The 19,748-nt window shown below is 42.4% G+C and overlaps 1 protein-coding gene across 8 annotated transcripts in view; it reads left to right on the top strand.

Moving 5' to 3' along the window:
* Window positions 1-19,748, top strand: part of LOC138182547 (dystrophin, isoforms A/C/F/G/H) — a 439,773-nt gene that overhangs the window by 125,700 nt on the left and 294,325 nt on the right. For all 8 annotated transcript variants that reach the window (XM_069118516.1, XM_069118515.1, XM_069118511.1 and 5 more), the window contains 3 exons: window positions 11,458-11,669; window positions 14,327-14,481; window positions 14,758-14,947. In XM_069118516.1, the coding sequence (XP_068974617.1) occupies window positions 11,458-11,669; window positions 14,327-14,481; window positions 14,758-14,947 (557 nt within the window). The remainder of the gene's footprint in view (window positions 1-11,457; window positions 11,670-14,326; window positions 14,482-14,757; window positions 14,948-19,748) is intronic.

The following is a 19,748-nucleotide window of genomic DNA, read 5'->3' as shown; positions in this document are numbered from 1 at the left end:
ATTTATCTTTAGCCCCTGTCTTCTGAATATTGGTACAAGATAAGGAAAGAGTTGATTCATCCTTTGCCGATCTCACAAACTAATCGCATTAAAGCCAACTGAAAGTTCCCAGGGTTCCTTCTCTTTGCCACGTTGCCGTGAATCGTCTGCGATTTTCGCGAAATCCGTTGACACACAGTGTTTCCATGAATTTACGCGCGCACGGCTCGAATTCATACGTTTCGTTCTAGGCGCTACATCGTGTTTAAACTCGCGTGAATTTGTTTGAAATTTCACGGAATTTGCCTTACGGATCGTATCACGGATGATTCTTTATTCGTTTTAACCTTTTACGTTGACACCGTTGCATCGATCCCATTCCAGGATTCGGTAAAATCGCATCCGAAACGATCTGTAAACGAATATCGAAATTACAAGCGTCGAAAAGGACACGAAATTCGCCTTCATTTTTCTTGGTTACAGTGCATTTCAATCCACGCCCCGAAATCGATCGCAATTTGCAAACAATTTGCACGAATCGCCGGGTAATTTCGGCTAGCTCCGCGGCAAAGTGGTTAGATCGATCAATCATACAACGTGGGAAGGGAAAAAGGAACCAGCTGCCAATTTTCCACGTAAAAGAGACGGCGCTCGCTGTCCGCGAAATAAAGTCCGCACACGAGTACTCGAATCGTTTCGATTAATAACAATTAAAACAGTTATACGCCATACGGAACTTTACCCGTTCTCTTTATTTTCTAATTAATTTTTCAAATTTATTTATAGATAAATATCGCTTACTGCTCCACTTTCTTTCGTTTAAGCGAAACGATGTTTTTTATAGACGTTTCATTCGTTTCACGCGGATACGAATCTTTGTGTTATAATTCAGTTCCAAAAATCGATAGTTAAACTTCGTTATACACGGCTTATCGTGTGCAAAGCCGAGGATTACAGCGGTGTAAATCGGATTCCTATTTTACGCGAAATAGCGCGTTTTGCGTTTATTATTGTAAAAATTTCATTTCATTTCTCCAAGTTGCGAAAACTTATCGCGACAGAGGATATCGATGTTACGACGTAATTAATTACGAAACTTTTACGACGTTTGATAGAAAGATTCTCTGAAGAATCGAGATACAAATTTTCAAAGTTTCGACTTACGGTACTATGATATTCAGCTCGCTATATGAAGATATAAGAAAATAATACGAACGGTGAAATCTCTTGAACTCTTTTCTCGGTAGAATTAATCAAGAACACTTCGTTCGCCATCAAACTTTCCAAGATAAAAATTCCTCGATTGCCCAACTTTACCGAACGTCGTTATTGTAAGAACTAACGTCGTACAATTACACGCGTGTGAGTTTAAAATTTAACTTTACGTTTAACTCTACGTGTAAAGTTTTAATTTCTTCGCAAGCATTGTTCGAGCCGCGTCTCCGTCTTTTATCGTCGTGGATCTCGCATTTTATTCGCTCGACGAGTTCTCTCCGGCTTGCGTTCAGCGATCCTCGCGGACCTCGCATCCTTGTAACGCGGCGACTATAATAAGGTTCGCGTAATGAGTTTCGTCGCGCGCGCGCTTCGTGTTTGCTTAATGAAATTCCGCTGCGAACACCGCCGGAAGTTCGACGCGTTTCAAACCACGGACACCGACGTGACGCGTAACTCGAGCACCGATCGAACTTGTTTACACGCTGTTTACACGATCGTTTAGCCTTTCAATTGTTCCTTCTCGCACGGTTTCCGAATTGGCGGTGTTCTACCTGTTCGGTCTTTGAATCGCTCTATTATCCACGTGGTTTGACCAAAATAATGGATTATTATATCGGTTTACACACGTTGAATTTCCTCGTTGTTTCGATATATCGCGATATAATTTCGTTACTTCGTCCGGACGATGGTAATTCTTTTCTTCGACCTTTTTATATTTAATAATTTAGTCGTATGGATTCTAAAAGAAGAAATTATCGTTTGTCCACAAAGAGTTAAGATAAATGATACTTCGTGTTCTTACATTACCTGGATTCTCGCGTAGAAACATCGAACCAATATTATTAGCGAAACCTTACAAGTTACAAATCGTCAGTGTTAAAAAATTATCTCGAGCAAGTATTTTATAAACGATCGATTGTCGTAGCCGAAAATTTAGTTCGATTCGATATTTCTTATTTATTTGAATAGTTCTAAACACTCTGCTTTCTCTAAATTGCTTTTCCTCCTATTACAGTTTCGCTCGGCATTTTACAGAAACCGAACAATCGTGTTACAATCGTTCGTCCTTGTGTTCTTCGCGCATCATTGTTTCGACTAAAATTGGCCATGGCTCTCGCGACAAATAGTTCGAGAGCTCATTACCTTTATCCAGATCCCTTTTTCCACGGACCAGATGAGAATTACGTTCGCATGTAAATCCCGGTTAAGCTCCGCAAAGGAAAATCGGACAGGCTAAGCGGCGTCCCCGTTTAAACCGTGTCATTGTTGAAACGTTGAAATCGTCGGTTAACGGATGGACACGAGGGCTCTCGCATTCGGTGACGGTCAACGAGAGTCGCGGATCTTGCCTGTATCATCTAGCTGCTATGGAGATTCCGTTAATGAGATTCGGATTCCATTTTCGACGCGAAACGTGCCTCCCTCCTGTTCTCTTTGTCTTTGACGGCGAGCGCGCCTCTCCACGTTCCAAAGTTATCGCGGCAACATCCATTTTTCTCGCCTTCTGCCGTCATACATTACCGCCGAACTTCCGACTCTCGAAACTTTCGAACAACTTTCGTTCGAGCGTTCTCCGTGTTTTATCATTCGTTCCCGCCTCTTCCCGCCGCCTCAATTACTTCTCGTACCATTGCCGAGCGTAATCTCCGCCGATTTATCGCACGTACCCGCGATACATTGTAATATTCACGGCCGGCAGCTTCTGCTGGCTATAAAACTCGTAGGAAAAATTGTCGAATCATGGATCTTCGAGAGCTAATTTGTAGGATTTTGAAAAGCCACGTCCCTTTAGGGGCAAACTACACTTTTTCTCTTTCCAAGTCCTCTTTCCGCTTCGTTGCGAAACTTTGTAATTTTTTTACGCTTTATATACCTTTACTTCTGAAGTAAAACATTTCCGTGTGAAATTGTCGATGTTGTTTCGTTGCTTGACTTTCGAATAAATTTTACGCCCCAGGGGTATTTGCACAGGATTCACGGAGTCGAGTAAGTGGAGTATACTTAAACGAGTAAATAAGGATACATATTCGCAACTATAAATATACCGTTTATAGCTAATTTTACCAACTATAACGACCCAGATACGATTCTCCGAAGGTTTCAAGCGCGCAATAAACGTGCTTGTTTCGTGCGACCAAAGTACTTTCGTATGCACGCTACGAATTGCTTTTTATTCGCTATCAATAGCTTACGTAAGTATTTATCTGATCTCAGATCGCGTATCATTCGCAACTTTATTGCTCAGGTAATTCGTTCTGACGCATATACATATTCGCGCGCATACACAAGAGTTTATAGTCGTTGCATACGTAGAATAGTGTTTAATATACAGGGAAACTCTCGTTGAACGAAGGTGATTCCGTTTTTTAGTCGAATATTACAGCGGAACAGGCAAAACACGAGTTAAAATTAAAAAGAATTGGATACTCCCTAGTCAGTTGCCATGTACGAAACGTATCCACGAACTTCATCGCTTAAACACATCCCGCATTTAAGCCGGTGCCCGGATGTACGCGCTTGGCGTTAAATTTTCATGCAGAGAGGGGCGCAAATGGCCTGGCGAACGAGCGTCCCAAACTCTGAGGTGCTTTGCGGCAAGAGATACACACATTGGGGCCGTTAGCGTCTTTATTACCCGCTTTCTGAGTGCAGATACGAAAGAAAGGACGGCGTTACGAACGACGGCAGGGTAAGCGATTGTGCCATTGTGACGTTCGTACGTTTTGCAATGACCAAACTTTGTTAGGTACGTTTTCAACTACGAATGGCCACTGCTGAACGAATTACCTCGAACGTATTGTTCTTTTATGCGCGTTTAGGACATCCGTCTGTTTCGAGTTTTCCTCTCTTTTCTTCTTTTTTCGCTTCGTCGTTTTCCATTCGACGATTTTCTGCGATTCGAGATTAGATCGGGAACCGACGAGAGAAAAACTCGTCTGTCAGCTAGTAATGGAAGAGAAAAATCTCGCGATACAGCCGCCGTGGCGTTCGAATCGTCGAGTTTATCGGAAATTCCATTTCGCCACGTGTAAAGTTTCATTTCGTGGCTCGGTGCGGTTTGTTCGTCTCTTCGCGTGGCTCGTTCGATTCCGTTACACCGTCGCGATGGTACCAGACATTTAAAGTTGGCGGAATATCATCGAGTTTATTCGGTTAGGAAAGTCATTCGTTAAAGAAACATTTCTCTTCCAACTCGATCGAATTTTTTCTCTCTTCGAATTAACGCGTAAATTGAATAATTTCATCTATCAACCAGTTAAAGCAGCAGGTACGAATGAAAAGTAAAGAAGAATCTAGCCATTGCGACACGTATTTTACGAATCCTGCTTGACGATTCAAGCAATCCTTCGAGGCGTGCATCCTTCCTCCAGGTCCGACCGTTCTTGCGAGTTTAATTGAAGTTCTTTCCGCGAGGCAGCGCGAACAAAGTTTTCCGCCGAGCGTTAGAATTTTAACAAGTGAACTTCTTCAATTTCTCGATCCTCAGCGGCACGGAGGGCCACTCGAACACTCGGTTGGCTCGTAGCCGCTGTTTACCGACACTCAAACCCAACGAGATACTTGGGTGCACGTAGCAGAATGGAGAAATGACGTCGCGGAACGAAAAACCCGAGACACGTCCTCTACACCGTGCTTCTTTCCTAGCCCGCGTCGTCTCTGATTCGCGTGGATGACTCTCCTTATTTGCTCGGACATCCGGATACCGAGCAGCTTTAAATCCGAGTCCGAGGGAACAACAGAGCGTGCAACTTTCGACTAACTTCATCCATGACCACGTTCCAACATAATCCACTTGGCAAGGGTCCCTGGAAATCTTTCGAAGAGACTGCTTAACGAAGTTGGGCTCGAGTTTGAACTTAGCTCGAGCAGCATAGCTTTCGATTGATCGGCTGTTCTATCATCGGACCCTTTGCCGTTGCCATTTCTATGCCGTGCGTTGGACTAAGAGCAAGTCGGGTATCTCGTTTCCTTCACGATCGACCATGTTAACCGTTGTTATTCGTTGAACGACGTTATCCTGCTCCTTTGCGATTGTCGGGGAAAAATAATTTAATACGATAGTGGAATCGGAATATCTGAAATTGTGGAATGTTTCGATTCCGAAATGTCGAAATCCTGCATTTGCCATTAATCCTACGCTCGTAAAATTATGTATACACATTTATTACTTCCGATAGCTTGCAAAATTTGGAAATTAAATTCGACGCATTGCTATTTATTATCCAGCCATTACTCTACAAGTTCATTGTTCTAAAACTCGAGAATGGTCGTCAATATGCTCCACCAAAAATTATCCTTTTCTCCCGGAAATATTAGTGAAAACGTTACCCATCCTTTCGGCATTGTCCAAGTGTTCACATAATGGTAACGTTCCTCATCTGGCAGCAAGAGCCTAATAAGGCTTGGAATATATTTTATCGGGACAGTTAAACTATCCCGGATAATTGTGACCACATTTGGCCAGTGTTGGCCGTCGGCGATGGTCCGGGATCGTAAGCGCGTGGTCAGGCAAGAGCGGACAATTTCGTTCGCGAACTCGGCTTATCCACCTTTTACCCAGCGGTATTACAATTTTACAATTAAATTCCGCGCGTATGCAGGTTGTTTGATAAACGGTTCATCGGGCAGCGAGCCGACGAACTCTCTTCGTTTCTGTGGACGAGATAACGCGCTCAGACGGGATTTTGCTCGACTTCAATTTTCATTTCGCCAAAGTAACCGACGATTCCCTCTTCGTTCCTTCCCATCTAGTTTCCCGTCTTTCCTCTTCGTTCCACTCTTCTCCGCTTTATCCAACCGTTTACCGTGTTCCTCTCTCTTCGTCTGGTCTTTGTATTTCATCGATTTCAATCGGAATGCTTCTTCGTTCGCTTTACCGGGGTGCTAGTCCGCCAATTTGAATATATTAGGCGATTCATCTGAATTTAATAGAGGTGCATTAGACACCTAGGTAATAAAAGGCACGCGAGCGAGAGTCTCACGAGTGCCGGCTACACGACCAGCTTCTTACGAGTCGTATCGACCCATATCTCCTGGGTCGTCAACATGGTTTTCCTATATCCATGATTATATCCCGATATTCGTATATTTTCGCGCTAAACCTCCGTTATTTGCCAAACGAAGCATTTGCCACGAATCAGACGAGTATTTGAATCGTATTTATTAAAAGAGAAAGAACGCTTATACGTTTGCTATGAAAAATATTTGTACATACCCTTATATCAGGTCTGTAACTATGAAACCGGAATTTGCCTTTAGATGGCCCTAGCTGATAATGTAGTTATCACTAAACTGCGTCATTGATGCCAAAAGTCTTTGTTGACATCTCACAAACGTTTTAGACTCAGAACAATACAAGTTTCATACAACAGCATAGTTTGTAATAGCGTTGAACATGTCAAATTTTGTGCCTGGAAACTACGATTTGCGGACAGCATTGATTTTCTGTTACCATTCGAAGAAAACTGCTGCAGAATCGCATCGAATGCTTGTCGAAGCTTACGGAGAGCATGCTCTTGGTAAATCACAGTGCTTCGAGTGGTTTAAAAAATTCAGAAGTGGCAATTTTGACGCGAGGAACGAAGAACGTGGAAGACCACCGAAAAAGACCACCGAGCTGTTAAAACCTGGCGAAACCGTTAATACCGAGCACTACCGACAACAAATGATCGATTTGAATCAAGCTTTGCGTGAAAAACGACCGGAATATCAAAAAAGGCAACACAAAGTAATTTTGCTTCGTGATAATGCACCATCGCATACAGCAAAACCGGTCAAGGGAACGATCGAAGCGTTCAGTTGGGAAATACTTTCGCACGCGGCTTACTCACTAGACTTGGCTCCGTCCGATTACTATTTATTTGCATCGATGGGACACGCACTTTCTGACCAGCACTTCACTTCTGACGAAAATGTACGAAAATGGCTCGATGACTGGTTTGCCTCGAAAGAGCGGCAGTTTCTTTGGCGTGGCATCCACCAATTGCCAGACAGGTGGGAAAAATGTATAGCTAGCGATGGGCAATACTTCGAATAAAATATTTTTAATCATTTTCATACAATAAACGTGTATTTTCTATACAAAAATTCCGGTTTCATATTTACATACCTGATATTCCAATGCAGTGGATTTTATATGTTTCCAGATTTTATTTCCGTACTATAGAATTTTTGTAATCGTAGCGAAAGTACCGGCAAATCGTACGAAATTCGATGTACTTCATCCTAGCAAATACAGTAGAATAGCGTAGAAAATATTTTCTGTAATCGCTGTATGGCTATGAATTTATAATATATTTGGAAAAGTAGTTTGATTTTGATCGATTTCGAGTTAGTTTTTGTCGGAGTAGTTTTTGTTATCGCAGCATCTCTTTCGAATATTATTGTAGATTTTGGTCAGTGATTTATTGGAATGTAGGAAAGTTTGTTGGAATTTCGTATGGAATTTTCGATGGGATACACGAGCAGAATTCGATCGCGTAAACGCATTACCATCGTCGTAGTTTATACATACAGAGTTCGCACGTACATTGGTTCGTTGACTACTCTGTTAGCCTGCCGGGAATATCAGGATCGTCAGTTATGGTCACGCACGGCTCCAGAGAATATGAGGTGGTCGACGATTCGATTGACACACGCCGCTGCGCTCGTTGTACATGGATTAAACGCGGTTGATAATGTATACCTGTAATTTAGGTTCGTACGGTGGTTGTGCGAACGTCTTTATTACGGTTTCTATGCAACGTGATAATTTATTATGTGTACGCACCTAGAATTACCATACGCGATAACTTTCAGTTGGTTTAATCACAGACCAGTCGAAAGATAAACTTAACTTGCGATGGAATTTTGTACCGTATATATAAAACGTATCGAGGCTCCGGTAATTTTATTATCCTGGTGTCTCTTATAACGTTATCGATTCAACGTAGGATGATATTATAGCCTGTATAGTTATAGTAGATTGGCGAAATTAATTAATCGAAATAGTTGTGCGTGAATTTAATGAAATTCGCTAGGAGTTTAAATAATAATGCCATATCGTATTATAATTTAATGTGTTTATCGAACATAATAGAGCAAAGTGGGTAATAAATTATGGAAAGTTCGCCAGGCTACACGCTTTACTTCTTATAGTCGTTTAAAGCTACTTAAAAGCAACGTGAAACACCAACTCACTTTATTATTATTTTTATTTATTAAAAGACTGGTTATTTAGTATTAAAGTTAACACTGATACACACATACACACACACATAGTTTCTAACATATAATTTTATATAAACGCATTCATTACCGATAACAATTCGTAATTATTTGAATTGTCATAAAATTATAAAATATATTTACGCGACGGTTAGAAAAACGAACAATCTCTGCGTTAACGATGCTGAAATTTCAAAGTCGCATTCGTGACGAGGATGACTGGGAGTTCAGCGACGCGATAGGTTCGTCCCTAGGTTGAAGAGTGTACGTGCCATCTTTAATGTCCCATCGAACACTTGTCACGCTTGTGACACGAGTTGAAAAGGGTAGGGCACGCGGGGTCTGAGTCGTAGGGGTCGATGAGAGCGAATTGCTCTTGTAATAAGTCATCGAGCGCAGCCACTAGAAGACAACCTCCTCGTCTTTTGCACGGTGTCCCTTCAGAGACTCCGCGAGTGGGAGGGATGATAGATCAAGCCACTTTACTTCCGGTCCCGGGATCCGAGGCTCACGTAGCCATCCAGTCGGTGCTCTTTCCTCTTCACTTAGAAACATTAGTCTAGCATGCGTGGTTTGTCGGATTATATCAGTCTGCGAGACTAGCATATGCTTCCGGTTACGTGCGAATGCACTCTGATCGTAATTCTTCGTTCTCTGTCCGCCAGAAAATTAGCCACGATGATGTATCGATGCGAACGAAGTACGGTGATCGATCGGGTTTTTGTTCGGTTCTATAGGGTGGTTTAAGATTATGGAACGTTAAAAGTATGCGATATGAATATACGAATATCAAAGAATAAAATTTAATTGTATGTCGAATTCTGCGATGCTACGCCTACAGCACCCCGCGAATGATTCTTTTAATTGGGAAATATAACAAAGGATAGATAATGCGACAGGGAATATAATTGAATTCCGACGAAGATATAACAATTCCTTTAATACAATTAGCATATAATAATTTTTTTAATTAGAAACGATCGAAGTTTTATTTGCAAATATTTGTAAATATCGTTTGGCACGTATTCGTCGGATTAATCGCAATTTCTACGATATTAATGGTTCTGTTTGTAATGGAAATATTCCACGAAATATTTCATACGCATAGCTAAAAGTTTCTGCGAAATTGTTTTCATTTCAATATGTATTTTTTAGTTTCCAACGATATATAGATCACTATATCATTCTAAATTGTGCTACTGTCTGGAAACAGCGGCTCGGTTGTAACAGCGTGGATCCGCTAAACTACGAATTGCCTCGAGTGCTTACGCGTTTGTCTCTCCTCGTGCATCGTAACAGGCAACTGGATTTGCTGTTTTCGAATATTATTACGCGTGCTCTAGATTACGATGTCTTCCATTCTGTGCCGTACAAAGCGGCGTTTTTCAACATATTCGTTAAAATTCTGTTTAAAAACCAACGATACGGTTCTTTTACAAATTACTCGCAATAATCGCAGCAGCGGTGGTAATAGAAGTATTACGGAAAAACATGAGAGAATATTAACAGAGACCGTATACCACGAGACAGATTCGTTCCAGTCGTCTTTCGTAAGCATGCTAGTTTAACCACTTTAATCCTACAATATTTAGAGAGTGTGACGCTCTCAATCACGTTGTTTTCGTTTTAGCCTCGGTCCTGTTTGCCGGCACCCTGTCGCGAAACATCCTGTACATGCGTTGCATCATCAAAGGTACACTATAGAACCCCATTCTGCAGAGCTGTCCACGCGTGGTAATTCTGTTGTTACGGATGTTGAAACGCTGCCAATGCTTTGCACCCCGCTTTTCCAGCTGCGCGTTCTTTCCCGCTAAGCTGCACCAGCTTGGACTGTTTCCAGCTGATTCCTCGTGTCTGGCGCGAATTTCAACGTGGATTTTAGCCCGGCTGAGAAGTGCTTCTTGATGCTCAACGAGCACGTGCCAACGGCCGACCTCCTCGCGTTCGATTAACGAGCCTCTACACGATCGGTCGCTCTCGAATTCGAGCGTGCATCGTGTTTAACGTCCTCGTGTCAGAACGTTTAACCCTCTCGAGAACGATCAACGATCGATTATACGATTCCGTGATTCTTACGTTTATTTAAAATCTCCTTTGTTTCGTCCGACGAGCATTGAAATTGTCGTGGTAGCAGCGAATCGAAAGGATCGATTAATTGGAACGATTGTTCGAAAGCTTGGATAGGTTTATTTATTCATGCAGCCCTTGTTACGAACGTCATCGAACAGAATATAAGTTTAATTCCGTGTTCGACCTGGCTTTTTCGAATTGTTCTTGCAAAAGGATACTGATTGGTTATGATAACCGAGTCCCGGAGCTCCGCGTACTTTATCTTCGCTCTATTATTGGACTTTTGATTTACGTAAAAGGAGGAACCGTATGAAATGAATTTCTAACGAGACACAGATTGAATTTATTCCGTTTGTTGGCAGCTCGTCTTCATAATCTATGTATGTTGTTTTAACAAGTTAATCCGCCGGCGTCCTTTTCGTTTCACCATGAATCGAATCGATCGTATCTTACAGGGCGAGTATCTCACACTGTTGCGCTAATACTAAACACATAAATCATCAACTGTCGTGAAAAGCATTCGCTATCTGTGTCAGCCATCTACATCAAAGACAGCCCCGCGTTTCAGCTCAATCTCCGACGATCCCCGTTCCTCCACAATTATTCTCTCCTCTATTTCGCTGTAACTTTCCATTAGGTCACTGCTATATAACGAAACCAATTTTTCTACGTATATCCAACGTTCTACTAATTTTGTTTTTATCTTAAGATTAACTTTATAGACATCGATAGAGTATAAACTTGCGATAAAAGAGTTTCTTAAGGTAACGAAATTTTGAGTTGCTTTCCTTAAAATTCTTGCCTTTTACGAAACACGCGGCAATCTCGAGCTTTTCAACGACATTGTGTGTATCACGCTTGACCGTTTTGATACAGCGACACACGAGAAGGTGGATACAAATTGTCGAAGAAACAGGAACAGACGCGAAGATAGTGGCACACAGATCGTATGAAAACGGCACGTCCGTCCGATTATTGTTGCAGTTACGAAGCTGAGGGAGCACTGGGACGAAATGAACTCGAAAATGATGCAGAGGAAGTCGGAGTTGGACGCGATGCTCGGGGACAGTCAGCGATACGAGGCCAAAAGGAACGAGGTGGAGGTCTGGTTGGCGCGAATGGAAACTCGGCTGGAGAAAATGCGGGCCGTCGGGCACACTGCCGATGTTCTCGAGGCACAGCTCCGGGAACAAAAGGTACGCTGGCATTTTTCTCCCTTTCTTAACCGAGCTGCATTAACCCGTGCGCGGACAACCGACCTCTCGGGGTCGTCCTCTTTATCTCCTCTTTATCTCTCTCGTGTCAATGGCTGTGCAACAGACAGAAGGCAACCGGTTCTCCCGTTTGATCGCAGCAATTTGCGTTGATTGCGATTAGGAGACTGAACGAACGATCATCTGGGAATTCCGTGTTATTGGCAGCGGTAAATGGGCTCGGTGCGTGGTTTAAATCGCGGAGTGTTGATTGATAATTATGACGATCGATTTTGGCCGCGTTCTAATTTTGCATAATTATATCGAATAACGTAGAATTCAAAGATAATTCCTCCCACTGTGAGAATCGCTCCTCCGTAGTGTATATTAGGTGTATTATAGTTTGTATTGGTAAAAGACATCTCTCGGGTGCAGCACCCAATCGCGTTAAGTGTCCACGGGTCGATATTTTATCTCACCAGTTATCAAGGAAGGTGTAGTTGTAATTGTTTCATTACGTAACTACGTATCTTTCGTTTAAATTAAATACAAGCGAAGTACATATTATACGCGATGTCACGCGTTTGTTAACGACAGTGGCTCGTGTCACGAAGTCAGTTAAAAAAAGATTAAACCGTAGGTATGGAGGAAGGAAAGTCGCAGATAGTTAGAACGTGACGCTACTGTAACTATTCCTGTAACGATAATTTCATGGATTGTAACGCGTTACGCTGTAGAGGTTGAAAGAATCGTTGATACATTAGGGTCGAGTGGCAAGCGTTTCAGACTCGACAAGTGTTTGAACTTGAACTCGATTTTCATTGAAACGCTCGCACAAATAAGGGAGCGACGTAGCAATCTCGAGAGCAGCAGTGCATTTGAAGTTGTAAGAAGAGAAAGGAAACAAGAAGTCACGGAGAACGAGCGTTCCTTAAAACAATACGCATGACGTTAGCGCAAAATGTTCCTCGTACTCTACCAGTTTATTCCATTTTACCAGATCTCTGCCCCCGAGCCTGCCATTCTCAGCATGCACCTATCCAACCGTAAGAACGCTCACCAGCTTCCGGATAGACCGGTGATACGAGGCTACTCTGCTACTATACGCGGCTACTTCCTCGAGTTTTAACATTCCGTACACCGACCGCTCTTACCTGTCGCTTAAAAAACAATAAAAACGGAAAAAGCTTCTTCTCAGATATTAAATTTCATCCGCCATCAAGACAGTTTGTACTAATCCCATAATCTAATTATGTACCATCAGAAAACTACGCAAATGATCGAATAAAGTTACCCGTATAATCTAACCGGCTTGCATTTTCTGCGATTGCTCCAATAAAGAGAGAGAGAGAGAGAGGGGGGGGGGAGAAGAGGAGAGGAAAAAGGGAGAAAAAAGAAGTGGATATAAAAAGAAACGGTCGCGAGTATAATGGCTGGCTAGAAGCTTCGTTACAGGCCGCGACCGCGATTAAAGAGAGCGAACGGATCGGTATTCATCCCAGCAGCTACTAACCTCTTTTTAGAAACGATCCGCTTTGTGTATCAGAATAACGCGACTCGTGGAGGAAAAAATGGCCGAGTAGTGCGCACGAGAGATAGGCGAAAGAACGGTCAAACTCCCAATCAACGCGAGATCGTGCCACGGCGTAGTACGTCACGCGGCCAGAACTCTGTTTACATTCAAACGAGCCGAATGGGCTATTCATGGAATAATTTATTTCGTCGAGCAACGCCGATATATTTGGAATTTAGGGATCACCTTGATTCTAACGCCAATAGCCCCGCCTCGTTTGTTGTCACTCTCGATCGTTGTCCTTTTCTACGCGTCCTTAACGACCGGCGGTATCATCGAACGTAAGCATTCTGCGTTCATTCGGTTACGACGCGCGAATCACAAAGGACGTACTACGTCGTATCGTTGAGAAAGTTCCTTCTTCCTATTAATTAATTATTCCTTCTTCTAATTTCGTATTTCAAAAACTACTCCTTCCGATGTCCTAATATGGTGAGTGTTTAACAAGACGATACTTGAGAAACATCGAGATCGTTTATTCGATTGCTGTAACGATTCGTCGCGAGAGTTTTCACGGTTTTACGAAGTCCTAAGCTAACACTTCAGCCTTGTTTAATAGAACTTGATTCCGGTGTATGTTTCGTTTACAAAGGTCTACCAGGGGCCAGATTCTTCCTCCCTCTTGATACTTGCAATCGTAATTGATTAATTGATCCGTTTGTCGTTCGATTACATTTTCACGTCTCGTGTGTCGGTTCATTTTGTTCCAAAATAGTTTCAATTTTCCTCTAATGGCAAAGTACTTTCGATGGAAACGTTTCCTTTGAAATTAAAATGCAAGAAAATTTGTCGGGCGAACGCGATGAATAAGAACGCGTTTTTTTTTTGGTTCGTCGGTTTAATCTGGATTGTCGTAAGTTTTCTCGACGCGAATCGGTCGCCGGCCGACCAAATAAAAGTTTCCACGGCACGGGATGCCACCATGAAAGATGAAAGCCAGGCCTCCCTCTCTAGGAAGATTTAACTTTCGCGAGTTATCGAGGGACGCGACTTTCGAGTCTGAAGCGGAGCCGCTCGCGATATAAGTTTACCGCCTCCACGGTGACCTGTCCGCCTCATTTTATTTCGACGCTGTTCGTGCTTGCAGTCGTTCCACGCGGAGCTCCACCAGTACAAGCATCAGATCGAACAGTTCAATCAGCTGACGCAGAAGCTGATAGCCGTTTATCAGGAGGACGACACGACTCGCGTGAAAAAGATGACGGAGACTATCAATCAGAGATACAACAACCTCAACACCAGGTATGTCTCGATTATAGTTTTATTCGCGTTATCTTAGTATCGTGGAAAATTGTCAAATAGAAATTTCTAATTTTAAAGTCGTCAGTGTACGATTTGAAAATGCTTGATTCGACTCGATTTATTTAAACGTTTTGAACGCAATTGATAGAATTTTTATAGTAGAAGTTATTCTTTCGCGATTTCGTTCTTGCGTTTGCCATTGAAGCGAATTCGGTCGTTTCGAACAGACCGTGTCTGAATCGTGACGAAAGACTATATCTATTAAATCTTTCCTAGTATCATCAATCGAGGAAAACTGCTTCATTCCGCGATGAACTCCCTCCACAACTTCGACCGGTCCCTGGACAAGTTCTTGGCTTGGTTGAGCGAAGCTGAGTCCTCGATGGAGGGATTGGAAGCGGAGGCCGATCGACTTGGCGGACGACGAGACCAGGGTGCGCTCAGACGACCGCAACATCAGCTTAAGGTAAGTCCTATTTTTGCTTGTACGAACTCGCCAATCGCGAGTTCTTATCGGCTAGGCTTTTGTTACGTATCGCGATTGTTCTTGATAGCCGGAACACAGCAATCTCGTACTTTAAGAAGAAATCTTTTCTACTGTTGATGTTTCCAACGAAAAATCACGTAAAGATTTCAATTTTTCCAATCCATATTTTTATTTGGGTAAAATAATTAGTCGCGAGTTTAATACTGTAACAAATACAAAATATAGGATATAAATATCATATAGTCTAGAAAGTTTAAAATTTGTTCGTAATTGAAAAGGCATAATACGTACTAAACTCGATAATCATATTTTCGACAAATAAATCGCGACAATGGCGAAGTTGAGAAAACTGGCTATCCCTTGCACGTAGAAATATTCCACGCGATTTACGAATAGCTGGGGCAGGTGATTTCGCACAAATCAACGCGTTTCGAACGTAAACGGGATCGACGTAATTCAAGTCTGGTTAGGTCGTAACATTTCTCGAGACGTTATAACGGTGGTGGTCAAGACGGGAAACCAGATCTGTATAGGTCACGTATTGACTCGAGAAGGTTTTACGGCTTCGATTGATTGCCATAAAAGTGTGTCGGACGTAGCAGGCCGTGTATCGGTATACCCATTAAAAGGAAGATGCTCGATATCGGATATCGGTGTAACGCGGTAGCGGCCCATCAGCTTCTATGCGAAAGCTTCTTCTGGTTTTGCGTTCTGTTCTCCTCGGACGCTGATATTTCAGAAGAAAAAGCAAAAATCGCAGGAATTTTCTTTCAAGAGTTATTACTTTATCGAACGATTACCGATATTTTAAAGTAAATACGCGACGTACCTAGGCACATTGCGTTTCAGAAAGTCCGTTTTTCATATTCTACTACGAACTACTTCTCTAAACAATTAGCATTCCCTGTGCTAACCGAACTTCTCAGTAATGCGCAGACGAGAAAACTTTGCCTCTCTACATACAACAACGTAGTTTGCAGTAGCATGAAATTGTAACGAACTCTACTCGCGTATATTCCCCGACCTCAAAAACAGTAGTCACACAGTCTAATCTTACTCGAAAGCGATTAAGATCAGCGCTTAAAGTTAGTACAAGTATAGAAAAGAATATGCGAATGAAAAAGAGAAAAAGTCATAGAGAGTGACATTGGTTAGGATGATCAAAGTTAGTCATAGTGTTATGAATTTAAGAAATCGCAGATTCGAATCCCTACAGCCCGGAAAAAGATTCCCCGCCTTCCGACGATATGCATTCAAACGAGTTACACTGTCTCTTTTGTTCGAGCTTACAGGTTATCGATAACCGAGAAATCTAAACGACAAACGATGTAAGCGCCGAAATGAAGAAATTTAAATTATTTTCCAGATTAGAATCGCATTGTGTACAAGCACGAAATAAATACTGTAAATCCTGAAATATTTTATCTTAGATTCTAAGATACTTGGAACGTAGAGTGAAATTCTACGCGAATAGCTTTAATCTATGTTAGAAATTTTTATTTCTGGAATATTACATCGTTTCCCACTTAAACTATTTGATCGCGGATGGAGATAGAACGAGGTCGAAATGTAAGACGCAAATGTCGGGGTAAAAATGTGCGTCATTAAGGAAATCTATAGGAAGCAGGTTACGACGAGAAAGTCCATTCGTCGTAACTTGCTTCCTATACGAATCGCGACGATAATCGCAATGAGAATCCTCCCCCGTCGAATACGTCTGTTTACAATTCCGTGGAACCGATGGACCATTCGCAGAATCAAATTGATATTGTAGCGTACGCGGTACGGCCTATTGCTCCATTTCGATCAAATTAATCTATAATCGTCCTCGCGTAACGAACAAACGGCACGCGATTCCGGGAAATTAGCTTATAATATTGTTTGACTGCCTACGCATTAACATCGGGACATTCTTTCCTCTGTCTGCTTTGTTCCATGCTTTTCTCCCATCTCGTCGACTGTTGGTTTGTTTTATCGAAAAGGGTCCAATTTTGGGCATTTGAGGATCGATCGCATTGCATTTCATAGGCAAACTCGTACATTTTATATGACAGTGTCGCGTTCAGTTTGTAATTACGTTATGAAAGGTTTATCCATTTCCATTTTATGCATTTTTCTTAGCATAATGTTTAGTTTGATCGACTTTTTACGTTATTCGTAAAATCATGTACTCTTGGTTTATTATTATTATGTATATAGTTTTAATCTTTCGCTTCTCTGTGTCGGAGAGTTTCAAATAGGTCGAAATGTATTAATTCCATTTTATCTTTGAACACGAATGAAGTTATTGTTCTAAAATATTCGTGGCATTTATCAATGTCTCTCAATAATTTTCACTACATTCAGGCTGTGGTTGTGTTTAAAATTATCGATGCCAAATGAACAGGGACGGTATAAATTTTCGATGACGAAAGTCCAGTCGCACGGTTGCGCGACCGCGTGTCCGCGAAATGTAATTTCCATGCACCTCATCGGCGAACAGACGACGGCATTGATTATTCGATAAACAGTTGGATAACTGATTGGAATCAATCACTCGATAAATCCCGAGTATCGGGGACGAAAGGAAAATCGCCTCTGCGGCTTCCACGCTGTCCGACCGCTTGTCCAATAATAGCGATCATTGAAAATCAATGTTATTTGCCGTGCAACCTGATTATATCTACGCGCCGCAATGCGCAATAACAATTAGCCGGATCTATTTCAATTACAATTTCTCTCTTTTGCCGCACGCTGCTTCAACGATTTCGTTTCGATTTCGATTTCGCTCAGATTCCGTTTCGATTTCGTTCCGCTTTCGTTTCGCGGCTATTTTTGTTTTGGCGTCTGCGATTTTTCATTGGGCTCGAATTTTAAAAGCAAACACCGCGCGTAATTCCTATTTACCAATGTCCAGTGTTCGCGTTTCACTTTATCTCTTTCCATTCGTATCTCTCGCCTGACAATTTATCGAACTCGTTTGGCCGTGTTTAATGTTCTTGAAAAGCGTAATGCTGGTCGGCTCAGTCGAACCGGAAAATAGTATGCCTATGCGCGCACCGTTCGTAATTAAGTGTTGCAATTGGTGCTCGCTGAAAGCTCCAAAACTGCGTGTTGTCCCTTTATCGCCAATCGTCTCGGTTCACGTGGGATTTATACATCTTTCGATCAATTTAACGTGGAACTGTGTGTCGAACGAGCCATGCTCGAATCATCGCAGCACGCCGGGTTTGTTAATTTCATCGATGCAGCGTAAAATGTTGCGGTCGTGCAAACGTATCCCGTTCCACGGCGCTGCTACGCCGATTGCAAATAGGAATTAATTTCGAACGCCGCTCGGTGAGCTTCTCGAGATGTACACCCAGATGCGGTGTTACGCCGCCACGGATTCTAATCGACGGATGCATCCATGCTCGTCGTCGATCGCGCTCTCTCGATCAATTATCCTTAGTTGCTACAGACTCGCAGAGATGGGTTCGAGTTGCCTGCAATTAGTTTCATTCATCCTGCACCGTAGAAATATCGAAAGAATAATTGTCGAACGTTAATGCTATTTAGTGCACGCGAGCAATCGGCCGAATTCTCCGGTTTTCACAAATGCACGCGGAACAGGGCGTGGGCCAGAAATTACATCCCGGTGACTAATGCCGCCTGGACAGCTGCTTCCACTCGTTAAACCTCGAGGTAGGTAGGAGCCGCGTTATCGATTGGCATTCGTAATAAAAACGTGGCAACGAAACTTGGCTCCGTACGTCGCGTTAAATCCACCCTTTGCCTTATTATCCATCTTGGTTTTACTTTCACCTCTTCAACCACACGTTTCTTACCTTCGAAAAGTTACTCTACAATTTCCATCGATCCAACGGCAGTCGATTCTTAAAGTTCCGAATTCTCGAATTTCGTAGGAACAGAAGGTCGAAAAGGTTTCGATTTACTGGAAACGCGCGTACGTTCCAACTAACGTACACCTGCAACGGGATCGCGATATTATCGATGTATCGTAGACAACGCAGACTATACTATCGTACAGTTGGCAACGCCAAGAAACAATGTAATTCCGCAGGCGAAGTTCACGGTTGTCGTTGCGATGCTACTAATGACTCACCGACCCGGTTCGACCGGAACGTAACTCATGCATGCATAGCGTCTCCGTCTTTCGAGAGCACATCCGGAGGAATTCCTAATACCTTCGTCCATGCTGCACCACGCTCCCGTGTGCATGAATTGCGATTTGTCGGGCACGAGTTATGGCCGTCCGATATTGGATCGCGGCTAGAATTACTTGGAATCGAAACGGGACGTTTCATGGGTAGCCCATGGGACTGGCAAATAAATACGTTCAAGAAGATCGAGATTCTTTTACGATATTAATATTTACGCTTGGAAAAGCTGGAACCTCGGGGATCCGGGGAAAAACTCGATTGATGTTCGATGGTGACTTTTTCCTTTTTACCGGGGAACGTATCGGTTCCATTTGTTTTTCTACTTTCTCGAAGATAGGATAACGTTTGATATATACAGCGTCTACAAGAAGTATTTGCACATAATCTTGCTTTGCAAGCAAACATTTCTTCTTTTCGTCAGTTTCTACATTTCATAAAGAAGCTACTGAGCGATATGTCGTATAATATACTTGGATCTAATGAATTAATTTGCAAATGGAATAATAAATACTATGGCGTATAAATGTTTTCTGTAGCCAGTGTTAGTCTGGATAACGACAGAGCGAAAGAAAGATCATCCAGAAAGATTATACTTCAATCATGGTAAAACATGAAGGCTCAACAAGGACTTATCTTCT

The sequence above is a fragment of the Bombus flavifrons genome, chromosome 8 (genome assembly GCF_040668555.2).
Source record: "Bombus flavifrons isolate JBK064 chromosome 8, iyBomFlav1_principal, whole genome shotgun sequence".
Classification (NCBI taxonomy): domain Eukaryota; kingdom Metazoa; phylum Arthropoda; class Insecta; order Hymenoptera; family Apidae; genus Bombus; species Bombus flavifrons.
This window is presented reverse-complemented; position numbering and strand designations above follow the sequence as displayed.